The sequence below is a fragment of the Pipistrellus hanaki genome (assembly GCF_964339955.1).
Source record: "Pipistrellus hanaki genome assembly, chromosome: 10".
NCBI classification, from domain to species: domain Eukaryota; kingdom Metazoa; phylum Chordata; class Mammalia; order Chiroptera; family Vespertilionidae; genus Pipistrellus; species Pipistrellus hanaki.
The window spans coordinates 17,802,646-17,825,463 of NC_140512.1; the positions used below are offsets into that span (position 1 = coordinate 17,802,646).

The following is a 22,818-nucleotide window of genomic DNA, read 5'->3' on the forward strand; positions in this document are numbered from 1 at the left end:
AGGACTGAGAACATAATTACACCTTTACAAGTGTGCTCTCACTTTATCCCAGACAAATAAAAGCCCCAGCCAACTAAATAATAAAAAAACAAAAATAGAGAATTAACACCAAAATAACAATTTCCAAACTGCCAAGGAGCTTGCAATAGGGAAGATTAAAACTTAGGTTCAAAGCATTTCTTTTTCTTTTATGTTTATGGCTTGACCCTAGATGTGTTGGTCAACCAGGACCTGCCTTTATATTTACTGATTCTTTTATATTTTTGCTAAGTGGGGGAAAAGATGATAGTGTTAAAGTATATATATTTTGTTTTTGTTCATTTTCACTTGCAAAACAAAATCCTTTTATAAAAGAAAAACATTTTTAAAAAGTCATTGTAGCTTTTCAAAATAAACACTGGCAGTAAAAATAGTGACAAACTCTTTTATCGCATGCTGTTTTTTATAAAATCGGAGTTCTTGTTCTGGCTGCATTACAGTGGAATGGCAAGAATATTGTACAAGGAGCCAGGAAGCCTGAATTGTTTCTGTCCCATCATTTGTAAAATAAAGGGGCGATGAGACTCGGTGATATTTTAGGTGCCCTCTGACCCAAATGTGCAATGATCTGTGAACTCTAGTAATAGATTAACTTCATGTGGAACCTAAGTGTGTGATACATAGGTTCAACAAGGGTTTAACACATTCAGGCTTTGCATGGTCTTGGAGAGAGCAAGCATTTCCATTAAAATGTCTTTTAATCATGCCATTCATGGCAGAGAGGTGATTTGTATGATGTGCCAAGGTATTTATCAGATTCTTATGCTCTGTTTTCCATATCAGGGGAAAAATAAAAGGAATGGGAAGTTTTTTGTTTTGTTTTAGATTAGAATAATATTCAGTATTACTTTTCTTATTAGTCAAAGAAGCAATTCATTTCTAATCCTTAACCTACGGGCTCACATTCCTTTTTAAATTGAAAAACAAAATTTGTATCTAGGATTATTTAAAACTCCCTTCTTTCCACCAATCTCTGAAGAATATATTATCTAACTGTACAAAGCCCACTGTTTTCCTGAGAAAATTAAATTGTGAGGCCACAGTTTAAATGTTAAGAACAATCGGCATTTTACTGGGGATCGAGCCCGAAACCCAGGCATGTGCCCTTGGTCAGAATCAATCCCGGGACCCTTCAATCCGCAGGTTGACTCTCTATCCACTGAGCCAAACCAACCAGGGCTAGTATCACCTTTAAACAATATACAGGTATCTAGGCTGCACCTGAACCCTGTTTAATCCAAACTATGGGGGAAGGAAGATGTAATACTGTACATTTTATACAGATATTATTTTTCTGACAGAGAGTTAATTTGGGGGCTGCTAATCAATACTTATACATAGGATTATTGCTATGGGAATTTCAACATTCGGCCTTGGACTTCACATCAGCAGTGATGCTTTTAGAGTTTACTGGGGGGAAATGGCAGATAGCCATTTTGAGAGTTGAACATTCTTTCAATTTTTTTTCCTGTCAAAGCTGATGTTTTTTCAAGCCATTTTACAATGACTTGTAGCCACATAATCCTCATATATCACTAAGTGAGAATCCCACTATAGTTTTTGTGCTCCTTCTCTGTACTTTTATCACAATCACAGTCCTTGGGGGGGGAAATAATGTATAGTTTAAAAATAGAAAAACAGTAGTAAAAAGTTCATGTAATAGGTTCTCTGTGAGGGGAAAAACAAATATACCAGTTCTGGATGAAAATGGTGGAAATCTATAATAATAAAAAGCTCAGACAGTAACACTTACATTGTTCTTGCTATGTGCCAAGCACTATTCTAAGTGCTTTGGTCCTCAAGCCTTAATAATAGTCCTGTACATGAAATTGTCTTATATTCATTCATTCATCCAACAGATCTCTATGGAATACAGCATGAAAGGCATAAAATGGTGAACAAGAGACATGTTTGTTGCCCTTATGAAGCAACTACTATATCTCTTGTAATGTCAAGGACATTTATTAGAATCTTGCTTCACAGTAATCAAAAGATTTAAATACCCTACTGATGTTTGTGATACTAGCATTTTAAATTCCCTACCAGAAATAGTTCCCTGTTTATTCCACACACACACACACACACACACAAATACATATATATATATATATATATATATATATATATATATGAATAAATAAAATAAAATAAAAAATCAAAGGTTTTTGACATTGTTATCTCCTGGTGTAGGAACACAGCTCAAAGGATTGGAATGAGAACAATCATTTATTCCATGCAATATCTACACAGGAAATACCATTACTTGCCAATTTTTTACTCACTCTACTTCTGCCTCTAGGATTTATGGGGTAATTGACACCTCTTTACACTTTTGTCTTCCTTTTTTAATGGGTGTTCTTGCTCTCTTTCTTTAAAATTAGCAAAATGTGGAAAGAGCATAATGCAATGATCTCCCAAACAAAGGGCACAGTGCTCTTTCCACAATGTTTGGCACCTGGAATGTGAAAGTCTTTGAAAATGTTCTTTCTGCATGAAATACAGCTCTCCTGTGGTTTGAGGTTCAGAGGAAACACATCTCTTTGTACATGTTAGGTCTGTAATGATGGTAGGCCAAAATGTCTCAATGCAGAGCATTGTGACTGTTCCTGTAAACATGTAAAGTCCAGTCTAGAATATTCATAATCTATTTTCTACTAAAATCATGGATACATTTATTTTTGAAATCATTTCTTAAGGATTTATTAAGCACTTCATTTTACAGTAATAAAGAAAGCAGCTAATTAAATCATTTGCAAAGTAAATGTAGTAACTCAGTATCCAAACTTGGCTTGAATTTGTATGTATTTCATATTGATAACTGGATTAAATATAATCTGATTCCATTATTTTTAGCATGGTATATTTTCTAGACATGCAAATTTATTTAAGAACAATGTGAGCAATAATTTTAAACACCTATACTAGTTATATCTCAAAAGATTTATAATTTGTAAGACATCTTTTGATTTTGGAGATACCAGTTTTTAGGTCATTATACAAGTGTACATTACTTTGCTTATTTTTAATATTTACAACCATCCTTGTATTGGACATATGTATTATATATAATTATTGATAATACCATCTGCCATTATTCAGAACTAAGAGATTGGTTCTGAATTTTTTATACACTCTCATTTAATCTGCACAATAACTATGTTAGTTTACATCAGTATTATTATCCTCATTTTGCAGGTGAGTAAACTGAAACTTTGGGAGGTTAAGTAATTTACCCACCACTGCAAGTAACTAAGGAATTGGGATTTAAATTTAGTAAGTCTTTCTGGTTTCATGGTTCCTTAACATGTCACAACACAAAATACTATTGCTTTCCTCAAGATGTTGATATGAACTGAATAGCAGTAACTATTATATCTTTCCTTACCTGAGCAATAAACCACTTTGTGCTACTTAGTTCTCAGACCGGGGATGCATTCTGTGTTCCCACAGGGTTGAATGTCGCAACTGTGAGATTGGAGAACAGTGCGGCGCCATTATGCACGGCAACGCTGTCACCTTCTGTGAGCCATATGGTCCAAGAGAGTTGGTAAGTGCATGTTATGTATGAACATTATTCCAAATACATTGTCTTTACTGAGCTTTTTGCCAAACATCTTCCTATCATGGGGCTTTTAGTAACAGATTATATTTTCACACATTATGTTTCAAATTCATTAACTTTAAAAGTGGTCAAATAATTAACTTCCACACTAAAAAGAGGGACAATATGGGCAAAATATGAGTGACATATGACATATATTACACACATATCTACATATATTTAAATAATTTATGGCTTCACAAGTTCTTATATTAAGTTTTACTTCTAAATTTATTTTCTCCTCGCAAGCCAGAAATGTTAGATGAGCAATTTTGTCACATGATTTTTAAAGGGAGTTCCCTAATCAGAAGAATGTAATGATTTTTTTTTTTTTAAGTGGAAGAGTACAGTGAACAAACCAGTTTTTTAAACTTGTGGTTCATGCAGAATTGTTCAAGAGCATGTTACTTTCTTTTAATTAATAGTGATGAGACTTAGCTTGCCAAAGATCATTTCTTACATTAGATGTGAAATGACACTTGAGCATTCTCAGTTGAAAACAATGAAACCACTAGCCATCAGCATGTGGCTAATGAGCCTGTTGTTCCTTGATACTTCTTTTTGGCATGAAGAGTAGTTCATTTCACATTCTTGAAAATGGATATAGGGCAAACGTTATATTATTCTGGCCCAATTCCTCTGTACCTCCCACTCTTCTCACAACATCTCTTCTGCTTTTGTCTTGAACTTCAATGCTTCTCCTTTTCTCGCCCCATCTTCCTTATCGTGGGGCTTTCATAACAGCTTATACTTTTCACCCCGATGTCACACATTGTATTTCAAGTTCATTAACTTTAAAAGTGGTCAGATGACTGGCTACCACGCTAAAAAAAAAGGGCGGGGGGGAGGAACCTACCTAGGCAATTAAAAGAAGATTTAGTTATAAAAATGAGAAAGTCAATTAATTTTTATAACATGGTTCTTATTTTATGCTGCTTGAGTACCCCTTTTATGGCAATGGATACATTTAATTTATTAAAGATACGAGCCTCAGAACATTGATAAATTGAAGAGGTTTTAGTTGAAATTAGAACACAAACAGAATTAATTGGATGTAAATTAAAATAATAGATGCTCATAATTCAAGGCTCACACGGTGGTACAGTATGCCTGCAGACAAATGTGACTGGTACTGCAGCACTTCTTGAAAGAAATAGATGTGCTAGTACATTTAAAATAATGTACCATGACTGAATTAATTTTCTATAACTCTTAAAACAAAATTAAAATTTTATCATAGTTAATTGAGCTTAAAATAAATGCCTATTTTAGAATGTTCTCCCATTCAGTAATATTTATGGAAATGCTTGGCAAATTCTTTTTTGTTTCTATTGATTAATAGGAAATAAGCATATCTAAGAATATAATTTTAATTTTCAGTAATTTTTATACTGTATTAGTGTCGCAGGAGCAAATATATACTTATTACCCAACTGTGTTTAAAGAAGACAGATCAATCAAATGAGAAATGAGAAACTCAGGTGTTGGTTAACATGCTATTATGTCTACTCAAATTCAGACATTTGCATGGTGCTTCAAAACTGAATCCAATCAAAACTGTTCTACATGAGAATAGATGGAAGTTATTAGCCTCAAACTTTTATTAAAAAATATGCCTTCTTATTTCTCTTAAATCAGATTCTTACTGAAGTTGTGAAACAAAGAACCATGCTGCAAAGAAAATTACTAGGCTAAAGCTTTGTCTTTTAAAATGAAAAAGAGCATCTCCATTTTGAGAATTTAGTCAAATGGCCATTTCATTTTTATTTTATTTTTTTTAGTCAGAGTTAATGAGAGGCAGCATCTTCTATCACATAGGCACACGTACATTTCTCCTTTCACTGCTGCTGTGCTGTATGGCCCTCACCCATTTATTCAGCTCACTGAAGTCTCCATATTTTTGGTGCTGGCGGCTAACTTTATTCATTCGCTAGTCTGAAATAAAGTTAATGAGGAATGACTTACCCACCCCTTTAAGAGAAAATATGCTTTCTCGGGGCTTAAAACAAAATTAGTTATGTTACCCTCCATTTAAAAAAAAGAAATAATTTATTGAGTTATTCATATTTGGGGATACATTTTAGCTACAAGGATGAGTTTGGTCTAATATATGATCAAACTCAATAAAAATTTGCAAGAAAGAAGTGCAGAATGAACAGCCTCAGCCTTCAGTGAATTCTTCAGATTCATTTAGTGATCATACCAATTTTCTATCGTTTGGAATCTATTTGATTGTTTAAGAGTACTAAGATTTGATAGAAAAAAAAAGTTCTCTGCCAAACATTCATAGTTGCTGTATTATTTTTCTGTACTTTTTGTAGCTGAGAATTTTACTAATAAACTAAATGGGTAAATGTACAGAAATGAGATCAGCCACTCTACCAGTCCTTAGCTTTCCTGGTGAAGAAGGAAAAAAATGTAGAATCAATGACTAATCGAAGTCTAGGGTCACCCTCAGTTAGCACGTGTAATCTGAAATTTGGCAATAATTCAAGCAATCTGCTCTTTGCTAGCAGTGGTCACAGCTGTGGAACTTGATCACGCAGTTGAAACAAGCATCATTTATTGCACCAATAGGGCAGGACTCTCTATGCATTAATGCACTATCAGTAGCTTTTAACTTATATAATGCCATCATTTCAAAGAACTTACATTCAGGAGTGTTTCATAACTCATCCAGGAATCTATTCAGTTACATAAAATCAGAGGGGGGAAAGAATGTTCATTCAAATTCGGTGAAAATTTTTAAAATTTCCATGTGCTTCATTGAACTTTAACATCAGATTATTGAAGTGGAAACACGTGAGGACAAATAGTTGGACATAGTTTAAAAACTTTGGAAATCAGATTTCTTTTAAAGGAATCTTGATAAGGATTGCTTAAAGAAAATTCTACTGGTACATTTTACTCTCATGACTGGTGAGGGGAATGGAGCAGGAAAGAGAGTCCTGGGCATGGTGGACCAGTTCTCCTTGAGCAGACAATCTGTGATAATGAGGGATTTTAGGTGAAATAGAGAATTTCCTCTGACACTTGACAGCAGTGATTTCTGCGGTGGTTAAAATCAACTAGGCGCTGGTACCTATACTGATAGCTGGACAACTTGTACAGGGCCTCCCTTGCCCTTTCCTCGTGACCCTTCCTGCTTCATTAAGTTTTTTTTTTTTTTTTTTAAATAAGTTTTTATTTTTCATATTATTACAAATGTTCCTTCTCCCCCCCCCCCACCATTGCTCTCCTCCACCAGGTTCCCACCCCACCCTCTGCCCTTTCCCCTCTCCCCATTGTCCTCATCCATAGGTGCACAGTTTATGTTCAGTCTCTTCCCACGCCCCCCTCTCCCCTTTTCCCCAAGAATCGTCAGTTCACTCCCCTTCCATATCTCTGATTCTATTATATTCAACAGTTAATATTGTTCATCAGATTTTTTTAATTTCCTTGGTTTTTAGATTCACTTGTTGATAATTACGTATTTGTTGTTCATAATTTTTATCTTTGTTTACTTTCTCTTCTGAAAGAACCCCCTTCAGCAATTCATATAATTCTGGTTTGGTGGTGATGAACTCCTTTAGCTTTTTTTTATTAGTGAAGCTCTTTATCTGGCCTTCGATTCTGAGTGATAGCTTCGCTGGGTAGCTTATTTTTGGCTGTAGGTTCTTGCTATTCATCACCTTGTATATTTCTTGCCATTCCCTTCTGGCCTGCATGGTTTCTGTTGAGAAGTCAGCTGACAATCGTATAGGTGCTCCTTTATAAGTTACTACCTTCTTTGCTCTTGCTTCTTTTAATATTCTCTCTTTATCTTTTGCTCTTGGAATTTTAATAATGATGTGTCTCGGTGTGGTCCTCTTTGGATTCCTTTTGTTTGGAGTTCTGTGCACTTCCTGGACTTGTAAGTCAAATTCTTTCACCAGGTGGGGGAAGTTTTCTGTCACTATTTCTTTCAGTATGTTTTCGATATCTTGCTCTCTCTCATCTTCTGGAACCCCCATAATTCTGATGTTGGTTCGCTTGAAGTTGTCCCAGAGGTTTCTTACATTATCTTCAATTTTCTGGATTCTCTTGCCTTCTAGCTTCTGTGGAGGAGTGTCTTCTGGCTCTTTTTGTTCCAAATCTTTGACTTGATTCTTGCGATCTTCCCTTCTGTTTTTAGGACTCTGTAGAATATTTTTTATTTCAGACAATGTATTCTTTATTTCTTGTTGTTCCCTTATCATTTCTTGATGGTCTCTTTTCATATCCTCATAGGCCTTATCCATCTTTTCTAGGAAATTCTTGAAAAACCTTATAAGCGTAGATTTGAACTCTATATCCAGACGCTTTTTGTCCTCCATTTCTTTCGTTTGTGATCTATTTTGTTGTCGCATGTCGCAGTTACAGATGGGACGGGATTTCAGGGTGGAGCCTGCAGCTTTGGCTTCCGTCAGCCCCGCCCTATGCAGGTCCTTCAGTGCTCGCTGCCGGCGCCTCTGAGAGAAAGGTGCCCTCGATTTTCGCCTGCTGCCAAACAGTCTATGCTCTCCCACAATGAGCCCGGTATTGGGGTTCATCAGTTGGAAGTGGAGTTGGAGGTGGCGTTCACAGCAGTCTGGAGCCCCAGTCTCCTTCCCGTCAGGGCAATCCCGCGGCACAGCCTACCGTCCCTTCTCTGGGGGCAGTGTGCGCGCCTCCGGGACCTCCTTTCTCCGCTACCCCGGGGTTCCGACTTACAGCCCAGCTCCCTATGGCTGAGCCTGAGTCCCCGGGGTCTGGCCCAGAACCGGGTTCAGAGCAGTCAGGGGCCCAGCACAGTCGGAGTTTTATCTCCTTTCCGCTAGGGAACGCCCGCCAGGCACTCCGCCTCCCTCCTCTCCGGCTCCGTCCTCTTCTCGCGCGCCGCGTGTCTCCGTACCTTGGGCTTTTACAGCTCCTCCGTGCTTCCTTCTGGTTTTCTCCTTGCTTCTTGTTGTAGGATTTCCAGTCAGTCGACTTTCCTGTAGTTCTGGGTAATGTCCATTTTATATTTTAGTTGTATTTTATTAAAATTGTTGTGTGCGGCTGCGGCTAGTTGCCTACCCGAGCAGCCATCTTGGATTCTCCGGTTGTCAATCGCTTCATTAAGTTTTAATCCATGTATGTGAAGCACACGCTCAGTCATCTTTCCGAAACGTGTTGGAGAAGCAGAATCTTTTGATATTCACATCTCAGCTCCATCTGCCAGAACAAGAGGCTTGCTCAGTCTTCTGTCCACTAATTCACACTGCAGTTCATGCCTTGAGTATCTGTGGACATTTCTGCAGTTGTGGACTTAATCACGAGGGGTCTAACGAAGTGCAGGGATGAGGCCAGAATGTCATCATGGTGTCTGAGAAGGGAAAGTAAGACCGCCTACTGCTACTGCCGTGATGAAAACACAGACAATTTCTGTTTTTTAGGGTCCAGGATGGGAGGTGTCCCACACCTTAGCTTACAGGGTCAAGAACCCAACAAAAGAGTTGTTGAAAATGAGAATATTAATTCTCATTTCATTTGAGCTTGTATGAATCAAAGTCAGGGCTCTGAAGAATAAATAAGTAAAAAAAAAACTTTTCAGTTTAAATTTTTAAAACATTAATGCACCACTTCTTTTTCAGAAAGGGGGAAATTATGAGACTAAGGTGAACTAATAGAAATGTGTGGGAAGGTTATTTTCTAGGCCCATGTTTAATTACTTTTTTTTTGGGGGGTGACAGTTTTATTGAGAAATAATTTACATATTCTACAATTGATTCTTTTAAAGCATACAATTCACAGCTTTTTATTCACAGAATTGTGTGACCATTGCCACAATTAACTTTAGAACATTTCATCACCCCCAAAAGAAATACTGTACTTGTTAGCTGTTGTAATTTTGTTTACTTTTCAAAATAATCCTTTTCTCCTCATTTGGTCTTAATTTACCTCCCAGTTTGGGGTTGTGAACCTTTTTATGACATTTGCTCTGGGTCCCAGATCTGCTGATGTAGGATGGAGGGGAGGGGATAGTGTGAGTGGAGGGGGCTGTGTTAGAGCCTTCACAAGATTAAGATGAACTGGTAGATTGCCTACAAGCAATTTTCAACATTTATTAAGAAATGCAGTAAGAGTGCCTCAGTCAGGGTCTCACAGCTTTGCTTGCCACAGAGAAACAAGATAGATGTGTGTTCAGACATTTCAGTAAAAGTAAACTAACCACTGGACAAATACAACCTCTGTTTATGGCTTCTTCCTTCCCTCTTCTTTTTCCTCCCCACTCCTCTGGATGTCTTTCACCGTTTTCTCCTCCTCTCTATCTTGTCTTATTTTGGTATGTTCCTTCTTCTAGATCACCACAGGCCTCAATACAACAACAGCCTCTGTGCTCCAGTTTTCCATTGGTAAGTGATTTTTAGCAATTATAGCAATTTAACTTGGAAATGTTTGTTTTAATCATAGTGTACCATTGGAATTACAGTGCCAAGTGCTTTTAAATTTAGAGAGTAAGTCTCAATATTGCAGTAAATAATTTAAAACATTTTTAAAAGTGAAATTTAAAAAATGTTTAAATGCTACATTCTGGTCCCATTTCTCTCCTACAGCCAATTATATTTTAAATGATGCATACAATCCAAAACATCCTGTTCTAGCAGAATAACCTTGCTAATTATGTTTTGCTCAGGTTAAGATTGAAAACTGTTCAATTTCCTGCATTCTTACTGGTATGAAAGAGATCATTTTTGGTGGCTGAGAGAAACAATTAGGGCTTCCTGTTTGATACAAATAATCTATGTTTCATTCAGATGTGGATAATTAAAAAATGGCTCTACCTGGCAATATTTTTAAGTGTTTTTGCATTAAAACTAAAAATTCCTACCCAAAACATTCAGTAAAATAAAGTATCTTTGATCAAGTGTTTATAGCTTTGCTGTTTATATTACTTTCTAATTTTCATAGGCATATACAATAGTAATAATAATATCTGTAAATTTTCAAAGGGAATGTTCTAGATAAAGAAAGACACTGCCTTTTAGATGGAGGCTAGCTTTATTGGTTTTGATGCCATCACATGGAAACCTTCTTCTGACTCGAGAATTGGGTCAACATCCTTCAATATCTACCGTCTACTCCTCCTGTCTTTGGAGATCCACCATTAGTGAAAGGACTGTTTCCTTCAACGACCTTCTAGTCCTGCTTACATGTCCGTGTTCTCACAGTCAGGGACCCATTGTGGTTGATTGTGTTTAAGAGCAATTTTCTTCCAGTCACATAGTTGTCCCTTTTTTTGTCAGTGTGCCTCGGTTCAGCTTCTGTATGTATTACATGCTGCTTACCTGGCTACAGTGTGTGTTATTTCCCTCGCACACTAATAACATTACCTACAACGACTTATAGACTATTTGGAAGTCCATGTGCAGTCAGCAGACAAAGTATGAGTCAAAACAAAATAATGAGTTTGTTTGAATATTTTCTTTGATCTGTTATCAGCAAGCTTTCTATCATGAGCATATACGTACACGATATTTTTATAATCATAAAAATTGCAGTTCATTGTTTTAAAGTTCTGGTGCTACCAAAACAAAGTTTTAAACCTCCAGCATGACAGGCAAGTAACTTAGAGATCCTTAACCAGGAAAGATACGTATAAATTCACTAGACTTTGAATATAAAAAAATAAGCTGAGTAATAGTTTCCTGTTTATCTGTACTCCGAGTATTTATTCTTCCTTTTTTGTTAAACCAATGAATATTAATTTCAAATATTACCTTTTAGCAGTTAAAGAACACAAGAGAAACCACTGTAAAAGTTATGCATTACAGTTCTATTAGTACTTTAATTTTATTCAAGGTAAGAGAGATCCAGCACCAATTAAATTATCCTTCCTTGAAGGAAAAACAAAGGTCTGTTTTTTTTAAGTGGTAAAGAATATACTGTAGAGCTGGCATGGATTCTTTATTTCCTCACTTTTCAGTAGCACTCTACCATGAACAATAGAGATGAATAAAAAGGGCCAAACAGGGGAGTTATTCAGAGAATACAGTGTTTGCTACCCAAGACTCAAAACTCAGAACAAGAACCCCGCCCAAGGTATTGGGACTAGACCCAAACATGTGACTAGCAAGAGCCCTTGACTTCTCCACAGTGCTGCAGCCTGCAGGCCAGAGAGTTGTTTGTTATTTAAAGCTTGAATTTGAAGTTTAGGTTAGAAGTCAGAGGAGAAACAGAGACAGGGAGGAAAGAAAGAGGGAAGGAGGGAGAGAGAGCGAAAAAGGTAGATCAAGTAAATAACTAATAATATACTTAGAAAGTTTTTTTGAGTGTCAGTTTCTGAATCAAAAGTGAAAGTTTAGCATGTCATTATTTGGGATGCAACAGGAAATATTTAATGAAAGAAATTATAACTTTTTGCTGAGGAACTTCATTGGGAAATTTGCTTACTGAATTTTGAGAATAAAAATTCTTGGGAACTGAACAGATTTGGGTGGTTAAGAAACAATGTAATAGCAAACCATTAGCTGTGTGGTGTATGGTGCTGAATGGTAAATAGAGGATAATGGGCAAAACTTTGCAGCAATAGTTTTGTGTATCTCATTATGAGTGCTTGGAGTAACATTATTGTGTTTCTATGGATGGTATGAAGGGAAGACTTAGGCACGCACACAAGTTTGAAAAATGTCATCATTGTGTGTATTCATCCTGGGTTTTATAAGCCCTACAATAACCAATACCAAAATAGCGGCCACAATTAGATAGCCATTGCCTTTACAGTCAGTTCAAAATTATATTGAGTGTGTTATAAAAGACATTATACATCAATAGTTCAACATTTTGCATTTATTTGTGTATTTGTGTTGTGGAATTCTCCAAATTTATACTGATAATGTGGTTACATATAGTCTGTCAGATTTAGTGTCACTGCTCAGGAAGTTCTTTTTTTAAAAAATATTTTTAAATTGATTTTCAAGAGAGAGGAAGGGAGAAGGATAGAGATATAGAAACATCATTGATCAGCTGCCTCATGCACCACCCCCCACCCCATTGGGATCAAGCCTACACTCTGAGCATGTGCCCTGCCGGAATTGAACAAGCAACCAAATGGTTCATGAGTTGATGCTCAACCACTGGGACACACCAGCTGGGCAGGAAGTCCTTTAAGATGTTTAATTTTTATTGTGTAGTGTGATAATTCAGATGTAATATAGGAATTTTCTAGGGGATTCTATCATTACTGTTGGCTTCAATGATGAATTATGTTTATATCCATATATAACCACAGTTGAATATACTGTTGCCCTGATGTTTTTATATTGCTCTTGTAAACATTTTCAATTACATGACAAATATAACCCAAGAGTATCAAGTACCTCAGAGATATGTATACAAAAATTTCTTGAATTACTAAGGAGTTTCTCAAATAAATTCTATTGTCCTAATGCCCTCCCAAGTCTCCTAATATATGTGTGTGTGTGTGTGTGTGTGTATGTATGTGTATATTATATATTCCTTTACACATACATATACACATATAAATATACAGACTATTTGATCTAAATTAGTTTTAAAGTTAAAGCATCTTAAAAATGCAGTTCTATAAACTGCATTAGATGTTATCCACATCTAAATCATCTTGAAAAGTGTCTCAAAATGTTCTCAGTATAACTTTTCATTTTTCCATTCCAATGAAATATCTCATATCTATTTCTGTGCTGAGCTATTGATCTCTTACAGTCCTCTCTTGATTCATTAGATTCAACTTGCGGAATTTATGGTTGTAGCCTTAGGGGCATTTACCCATTTCCTTTAGATTTCCTTTGGGATAGGAAGAAAAAATTGAGATGATGCCCTTGTAAACCATTATCTTACAGATGCCTCCAAACTCTGTTTTGCCAGGCAGGGCACTGTGCCCAGGGGAAGTGCTAGTAGTGCTTTGTATCTGTCATCCACTTAAGAAATCACTGAATATCTGCTGTGTATCCAGCATTGATCTGAGCTAACTTGAACAATGAAAAGACAGAGAAGTGAGGAAACCAAATGTTTTTACGGTACCTGGCAGTGTGGTCGAAGGTCAGATGAGCACAGAGCACGAGCTCTCTAGAGGCCTGCCAGATTGTGATAAGTAGAGATGGGCATGTGTACAGGTCCCCATGGTGACAGATCCCAGCTAGGTCTTGCAGAGTACAGCCATTCAGGGAGTCTTCTATTTTCTTGAATTATAGATGTTGCCTAAGGATACATGGGAATTCTCAAAGTTAAGGGGGATTTTTACGACTCAATCTGCCAAGCTTGTTCCTAATATATTGTTAATGTGGTAGAAAAGGTCTCTGGGCTCTTACTTGGCTCTGCAAGGATTTGCTCTTATGGATTTGATAGAGGGAAGTTGGGGAGGGGACAGGCACAACACTTGGGGCCGACAAATCCATAGGCTCTTATCTTTGGCAGCATGTTATAGACTATCTACTTGTCAAGACTAATAGTTTCATTCAATACAATTAGCAATGTTGCAGAATAAAAAAAAAATAAAGAAAGAATCTCTGAAAGCCTACAGCGTGAGTCACTGGAAAGGACACAAAATTTCATGTGAGGAGACAGAGTGACACAAGCGAAGGTTAGGATGGGGATGTGAGTGCCCTCCTAGAGCAGAAGGACCAGCCAGGATCAGCTATGAGCAGGGTCAGATAAAATTGTGGCTGTCTGAAGAGTTCATTTGCACTGGCTGGGTTTTTTTGTTTTGTTTTTTTAACTTATTTACCTGGCAATAGAGGTCAGAAAAAAATGGCCTCTTTCACTCTTGAGTAGTAAAGAAATATATGCTCGTTCAAAATATCCCATCTCTCTTCAGATTAATAGAATTCATCGGCAAATGGGGCTGAAAGGTAAAGCATTTAAAAACATATGCCATGAAGAAAAAATAGTTTAGCTTAGGAGGTAAATCTGTCTTGTCTATCATGGTATTCTCAGCCGCTAGCCCAGGGACTCAAACTAAGTAGCTGATCATAAATATTTCTTGCCTCAGTGACAAGTAACTATTACAGAGACATTTATAATAGCATGTAACCAAGTGCTAAATTGGGGTGATGCAGATATTTCATGCCAAGAGAAGATTTTGGGAAGGTGATATGAGGACCTCAATCAATGGAAAACACGACCCAGAAGGAAATGAAAAATCAACAAAAAACTGCTTGTAGTGAAGCCAGTAGACAAAAATATTATCCATGTGTTTACCAGCTTATTATCATTGAACTAGCTGGAAGCTATTATTTGTCCATAACATGTAGAATTAGTACTTCTTTTTTTTTACTTGTAAATATCATGAAGATTTGGAGTTGTGTGTGTCTATAAGAGAAAGTGATTAAATCATAAACATTTTATATTTACAAATTGAGATATAAAAATATTCTTAGCCTGAATTCTCTTATGTACTGTATGTGCTGCGGAGTCTCTGAGGTAAATGAGTGCTACTCATTTTGTATGAGTATATTTTGAAAAATAAAAACTAGAAAATTGAAAAGGTATTCTTATTGGTAAATTGAAAGATTTATTTGTAAAAGAAACCTGGCATTATTTTTTCTCAAAAAACATAAAATGAATAAAATGCCACTTGTAAGAGGTATTATATTGCATTCAGCAGAAAGAAAGAATGCTTTCCCCTCAAGCTTAATTCATATCCTTAATTACTCAGAATAGATTCAATAGAGAAACTCTCCCTCAACTCTTTTAGAACAGCTGATTCAGAGGGAGGAGAAATTGATGCCTCCATATCTTCATATGAATTATTGCTCATTTCTTCTATAAACTTACTGAAATGTATTTCAAAATCAGACTCTCATTGTTTTCATGAGTCATTCTCCTTGGTAAGACCTTGGGGAATTTATTATAAAATAGTGAAAACTTCTTCTGGAAACATGAAAATCTCCAAGTATGAGACTAACAAAATCTCTGATGATTTGAGTTCAAAACAAATGTAAGTAAAAACAGAATTTTAGAAAATTTAATGGTAAATGTAGTTAATATATATGTTTTATAAGGTTTAATATGTATTTTATCTGAGTGTAATATTCTTGGATATAAAAGATATTAAAATAAGTTTTGCTTATGATGGTTTTTAAATATGTTCCTATTGATTTCAGAGAGATTCCTGGAGGGAGAGGGAGAAAAAGATAGAAACATCAATGATGAGGGAGAATCATTGACTGGCTGCCTCCTGCACAACCCCCACTGGGGATCAACCCCAAAACCTGGGCATGTGCCCTGACCTGGAATCAAACCATGACCTCAACCACTGAGCAACACCGGTCAGGTTACTTAATATGATTTTTAGATGCTCAATTATCTATATTGACACAAAGCTGAAATATTTTTATGTGGAACATTTCTGTTATCTAAATTTAATAAATAAAGGTTTGGAAGACATTATAATTCAGATTTTACTGATTCTTTATCCTGAAGTTGACATATTCCCTTTTAATGTATATTTTAAAAAACCAATTAACCTCACCCCAAGTTCTTAAGCCCTATTTTAAATAATAAAGGGGGATATCTCAAATATTATAAAATTCTGCTAAGCTTTTATAAAAAAAAATTGAGATTTTATTCATTAGATTCTACCTATAAGTGAAATCATTTGGTATTTGTCTTTCTCTGACTGATGTATTTCCCTTAGCAACTTAGCATAATGCTCTCCAGGTCCATCCATGCTGTCACAAAGAGTAAGATTTCCTTCTTTTTTATGGCCAAATAGTATTCCGTTGTATAAATATATCATAGCTTTTTTATTCAGTCATCAGTGGGATGATGGACATTTGGGTTGCTTCCAAATATTGGGTATTGTAAATAATAAAGGGGGGGGGCTCATGTACATGAACAACAGAGTGGTGGTGTGGGGCAGAGGGGAACAGGGTAAGGTGGAGGAGGGGTATAGGGGGAATAAATGGTGATGGACAGAGACTTGACTTGGGCTGATGAACACAATTCAGTATACAGTTGATGTGTTGTGGAATGGTGCACCTGAAACCTGTATAATTTTGTTAACTAGTGTCACCCCAATAAATTCAATAAAAAGGAAAAAAAAGATAATTGAGATTAGTTACAAATTTTTTGAATTATTAAAACTGATATCTAGTTATTGTTACATGAATTAAAATACAGTTTGAGGGTAGATACTATGCCTTTTCCCTTTTGGAATATTTAATTCGTTATCACTCACCTTAATGAGGCTTAAAAGATAAATGTCGGTAATTCATTCATAAATAAGTTGTACTAATATTTTTGAGGGCCATTTTAATAGCAGCAAACCACAGGATGAGAAGAAGTTGATCACTGATACCGACTAAACGGTTTCTTCTCCATGAAAACTCGTCGCATTGCCCAGCCTAATGTCTCTGAATCCCCACTTCCTCTGTGTTTATTTTATGGTACTTATCTCACTCTACTTTGATTTATACAGTGGCCATTTCTGCATATCTACTTCCAAGCTTAGATATTTCTTTGGGGGCTAAGAAGTGAAAAATATTTTTCTTTGTAAGTAAGGCTGAGTTTTGCTCCTAACTAGTACTAAATAAATATGATCTGGATTTGATGAAAGCCATAGATTAGAAAAGGGATTTAATGATGTTCTAAATTGACGGTTATTGCTATTCCTATTGTTGACTGCTGAGACAAGGAGTGCTCTGAATGAACTCCAGGGCGATATTAGAACTTGATCTGAGGCAGAAGTTTTCACTTTCTTATCCATCAAGGACTCCTGATCAAAGATTCTTCTATGGGAGAGACCTTTAGAATACGCCATATATATCACAATGTCCCTGCATCCACTGTGTGGAAAAGGAAAGCCTGAGGCACTGCCCAGCCTTCAAGGAGTTTATTATCCAATAGGTAGGAGGGGAAGTTCACATGTGAAAAACACATACACACAAAACAAAGGCTAATTAAGGTTTGCAGATGACAAATAGTGAGAGCACAGCCTGCTGGAAAGTCCAGGACAAAAGCAAGTCCAGAGGCAGGAGTTCATGGTTTGGAGTGTGACTGACAAGAGCAGGCATGGTAACTGCCCAGAGAGTCAGCATCACAGCAGAGATTAGATGATGGCACTCTGCAGGAAGACATGGCAGGGGCCACCCCAGACCTTGAGACCAAGGTCAGAGCCAGAACAGCGGTAAGAGTAGTAGTAAGGCTGTCTTCAGCTTGCTGGGCATGGTACATGATACCTGCTGCCTAAGGTGGGAATAGGTCCTCTAGAAAGTGGGCCAAGCATGAACAGACATTGGGGTTGGGTTATATGGCCTTGGCTCTGGGTAAAGGAGGGCTGCTGGGCAGGGAACCTGGCAAAGCCTACACACTTTGCATTTTTTCTTCCTGGATTTCTCCCAACTGAGGCTCTATAGAAAGTTCTATGCTATGGGCTTGGAAGGAGGCTTGCACAGGGTTGGGCACCTACAAGTGGCTGGAAATGCATGGCAATCTATAGCTTGAAAGAGAATTGGTCCCTTTCTCTCTTGTGATAGGAGTGGCAGTGAAGAGGAAGGATTACAAATATTTTGGAAGTGAGGAAGCAGGGCTAGGACTGAAAGGGAGAAAGGTACAAAAGGGGAGGGGGACAGATGTTCCTTTCATATCCTGTGGTCATTGTCCATCTGCCATAAACTGGAAGAAGTCACCTAATGAGATTTGGGGATTTCAGCCAAGGAAGTGACTAAAGGGCAAAATATTAAGTACAATAAATCACATACTGTCACATTTACTCAGAAAGAAAGGTTTGCACACCCAATAGCCTACTTACTAATAAAATGCGTCAAAACGGAAATTATTATGAGTAGCCTCATTTTAAACTTAAACAAATATAAAACAGAAGGTGAAGAGGTATTGCTTTTACAACCCAGCTCTTTCTCTACATTTCATGAAAGAGGTCTTTCAAGTTTAGAGGGAGCATGTTTTTAGTGTAAGTAGAGAATATTTTAGAGGATTTTTACTGTTCTTTTTTCTTTGACATCTCTTAATCCTTCATATCAGTTGTTAGTAAATGCTTAAAATGGAAATTTTACTTCTATATAGTAGTCCTTCTTACAACACTGTCCTTGATTTCTGCAGTTACAAATATGCTAAATTCCCCCCAAGGGTACTTTTGGGTGAGCAAAACAGTGGTAAACTCTAGAGTTCCATATTCAAATAATTGGATGATTGATCTCAAAGATACATGTCCAGTATCTAACAGTTTGGTTCCCTAAACCAACAATTTTCATAAATAAAACAATGATTCATCTCAATTTCAGTCATCGTATTTTTACCAAAATTAAATTCACTCGCGCTTGACAGATCCAAGAGCAATTCGAGGATTTCCTCTTGTGCAGTGTGGAACTGTTCTTAATTAAAGTCATATCTGTGGGCGCCTTTCAGTCACAATTCCCATCCCTGTCATTTGGGACCGAGAGGCCCTGGGATGCTTCCTGCCCAGGCTGCCACAAAGCATTATCCAACACAGTAACCATGTATTCCTTCCCTGCCTCTTACCCGTGAATCAGAGGGTTGCCCCTGTGGCTACAACTCCTGAACTTCTGCAAGGCATGAGCTGCTGTCTCTGTGCAGGTGCAGGCCAGGTGGTTTGAGTCTGTATTTTATGAGATTCTGAAGCCGCTCATGGCAGGATGTGTAGGTACAGTCAAGACCTGGGGACAAAAGCTAACAGAATGCCTAAGAGGGGCTCGGAGACTGGGCACAGCCAAGAGGGGCATTCCCGGTTCAGCCATTCTCCAGGCATTTATTTCAGCAGTGCTCTGAGAACTGCTAAATAGCCACATGGGGCCACCTTCTCATCTTCCTAGGTAGATCTCCACTCCCCACCCCTCCGTCATTTTCCTTGAACTCTATATTCCAAATTACTCCAGAGATAACTGATGTACAGGAAGGTAATAAGTGACAAAATCAATTTCCTTCAAAGGGTATCAGGCAAGAAGCTTGCTCACTACTAGAGCACACACTTGATTATGTTTTTAAAAAATGTACTAAGTAATGGAACAAATTTACATATATATAACTATACATATACATATGTGTGTGTGTGTGTGTGTGTGTGTGTGTGCCACATTACAAAACACTAGGTACAGATACATAAATTCTTACAAAGCTTAGGTTTTGTACTAGGGGAGGAATAAAAGAGACATGAAAACTAAGAAACATGTTAAACCAGTTATTCCTGGAAATGAGGTTATTATATGCTTAAACTTAAGTACAGTTCATCAGGTAGTACTTCTGTACTTGCCATATTATCAAGATGTTGCTCTACTTACAGTAGATGACTGATGCCATGGGCTAATGCCCTTAGGACTTTTCTGGCAAACTCAGTCACAAAGGAAATTAAAATCTAAGTGTAATTTAATCATTGTTCTACATCACTGTTGCTACTGGAAAATAAACATGCACAGCTGCCACCAATGAAATATTTGAACAAAAGTTTGTAAAACTATAAAAACATTAATAATCTGTATGGTAATTGTCCATGACCTGCTTGCGGCAGATTTTGAGGAAGAATGAATTGCAAAGTAGCAAATCAGCTTTGTGTTTCTTGATGCTTTTGAGTACAATCTCTCAAACAAAACAAAACAAAGGATAAATCGCCAGAACTGCTTATTTCAAGTTGCTCATCATCGTTTGCATGATATAGAACGAGGGAGTCTCTTTCTTGAATGCCCTAAGATCCCAGGGAGTGTGTCTAAGTTTTTGAAGCTTCTCCAGCAATTCCCAGTTTATTCATTGTTCTTTCCATTCACTGCCATCTTGGGTTCATGGCCCTGATCCATTCATCTACCTTAAAAAGATGAAAAGATGCGTTGATCCTGTGATGACTTGCACAGGTCACAGCAGGGAGTTCTAAGTAGCCGGATTACATCCATTCCATAACTTTATTATCTTTCCGTATCAAATGCTGTTGTTTCCATGCAGCTCCTGGAGCCCTCTCTTTCTCGGAGGTCTGCGTTTTGAGTAATGGCAGCAGCAGCCCTTGAGCTGCCAGAATCCCCAGCAGGGGTCTGTCCAGACACTCCTTGAGCCTTCAGTATTTATGGGCACAGCTCCGCAATCTAGAGGCATGATTTCAGATTGTACTTTTCTCCATCTATAAATTCTGCACGCTCAGCTCTCCTCCTCCCGTGGCCCTGTGGAACATTTAAAAAGGCAGCTTGTTTTTCAGGCAGCGCTTTAAGGAAGGAGGCTGCTACCGGCAACCATTGCGGAACCCCCCAGGAGGATAGTAGCTTCTTCTATTGTTTCTGTTCTGATTTACTTTGAAAAGCCCTGGGCTTGGTGGAGAAGGGCATAAATAAAACTACCCAGGTCTTGAGAGACTAAAACCATAGATGTATCCTTCTACTACAGAAGTAAAAAGAAATAGAGAGGGCTGCTGGAGATATCAGCTCAGAAATTCCTAATCTGCAATTTCATATTACGAAAAAACAAAAAACCTCAGAAAAACAATAAACCTGTTTGTTTGTTTTTCATTTGTATGATAGCAAAGCCACACATGATCTGAACTGGTTTAGCAGCCATAACTGGCTGTAAATTATTTAAGGCTATTCATAATCTTTATTTTTATTTTATAACTTATGTGAGTCTTTATGTATTTTATTGCAGAAATATTGTGTTATATAATATAAGAGGTCCAGTACGTGAATTTGTGCAAGGGTGGGGTCCGGCCAGCCTGTCCCCAATCAGGGCAGATCAGGGCCAGGCCTGTGGAGAGGAGGACATGGCAGGAGGTTGGCTGGCTGGCTTCCCGCCCATTGATCTGCCTGATGGGGGACGGAGGGGGCTGGACTGGCTGCAGGGAGGGGCCGAGGACAATTGGCTGGCAGCACCCCACAACCCCTAACCCTGATTGGAGTGGGGGGGACTGACTGGGGTTGGGGCTGGCCATAGGGAAGGGGCTGTGGGTAGTTGGGCGTTCCAGTCACTGGCTTTTCATATATGTAGATATGGGATATGTACCTCCTCACCTTTCTGAAATCTTTAATTAAGTAAATAATTTGGATCCTGAAGTTTATCTAACCTCAAAGGATTATGGACCTGTTGGGCTATTGTTCTGAAGAAGGGAGTAAGTCTTGAATTCTTAACAGAAGAAATTACTAACATTTTTATTTTTGAAATGGCCTTCATTTTACATCAAATCAAGCTATTCTTTAAGTTGTTTGTTTTTACAGCAACTATCCAAGAGGGATGGGATAAAAGGAAGACATTTATTCATGAATTTTAGAAACTTCTTCCCTAGCAGGTATTTGTAATCTCCATCCATATATATTATGGTTAATGGGCTATTACACAATGAACAGCTTTACAATATGCTTATTATGGGCTTCATTGATTTGCACATAATTGCTGCTTTTCATGTGCTTGTGTATTTGGGCATTATAAACTTTAACGGCTCTTTCAGAGTCTCCCAACCAGCCCTTCATAGAATCACTCCAGTTAACAAATCCCAGAAACTACAGGTTCCCTCTGACTTTTATTGAGTAACTGAGGTTCGTGAGGTTCAACGTAGTTCTCATTCAGGTTCATCTGCAACACAGCCCAAAGATGAATGGCGTGTTTCTAGTGTAAGCAAATAATTACTTAAACATCATTTCATCAATGTTCATTCAGTTGTAATGTGATCATTTCTTTTTTAAGAATATTTTAATTGAGCCAACTCTGCCTTAAGTAATAGAGAAGAAAGTTATAGCTCTTATTCTCTTTTCAGTGTTGTCCTGCATTAAAATATATGTATCACTTGAGTGTGCCAAGCTAAGCAAATTGGAAAATGAACTACGTAGTCTGGACTCTATGCTTCACGACCTGTGATTTAAGACACTTATGAAATGCAGGAATGCATACACAGTACATGCTTTGGACAGGACTTTTTAAAAAATTTTATTTAGTATTTTGTTACTCCTTCCCTGAGGATATTTTCCCCATTGATTTTTTAGAGAGAATGTAAAAGAGGGAGGGAGAGGGGGAAAGAGAGAAAAAGAGAGGGAGAGAGAAACATTTGATATGATGTTGATTCATTGCCTCCCACATGCACTCCAACCAGGCCAGGGATTGAACCTGCAACCCAGATATGTGCCTTTGACCAGGAAGCAAGCCCATGACCCTTTAGTGTAGGGGTGTCGAACTCAATCAGAGAAGGGGCCAAAATCTAAAATCCAGCCTAAATCGCGGGCCGAATGGTTTACTGAACAGTC

At 37.5% G+C, this 22,818-nt stretch overlaps 1 protein-coding gene across 2 annotated transcripts in view; it reads left to right on the forward strand.

The window, feature by feature from the left end:
• Positions 1 to 22,818, forward strand: part of RELN (reelin) — a gene marked incomplete at its 3' end in the record, with an annotated part of 380,746 nt that overhangs the window by 169,607 nt on the left and 188,321 nt on the right. For both annotated transcript variants that reach the window (XM_084897797.1, XM_084897796.1), the window contains exons 7-8: positions 3,490 to 3,586; positions 9,963 to 10,014. In XM_084897797.1, the coding sequence (XP_084753923.1) occupies positions 3,490 to 3,586; positions 9,963 to 10,014 (149 nt within the window). The remainder of the gene's footprint in view (positions 1 to 3,489; positions 3,587 to 9,962; positions 10,015 to 22,818) is intronic.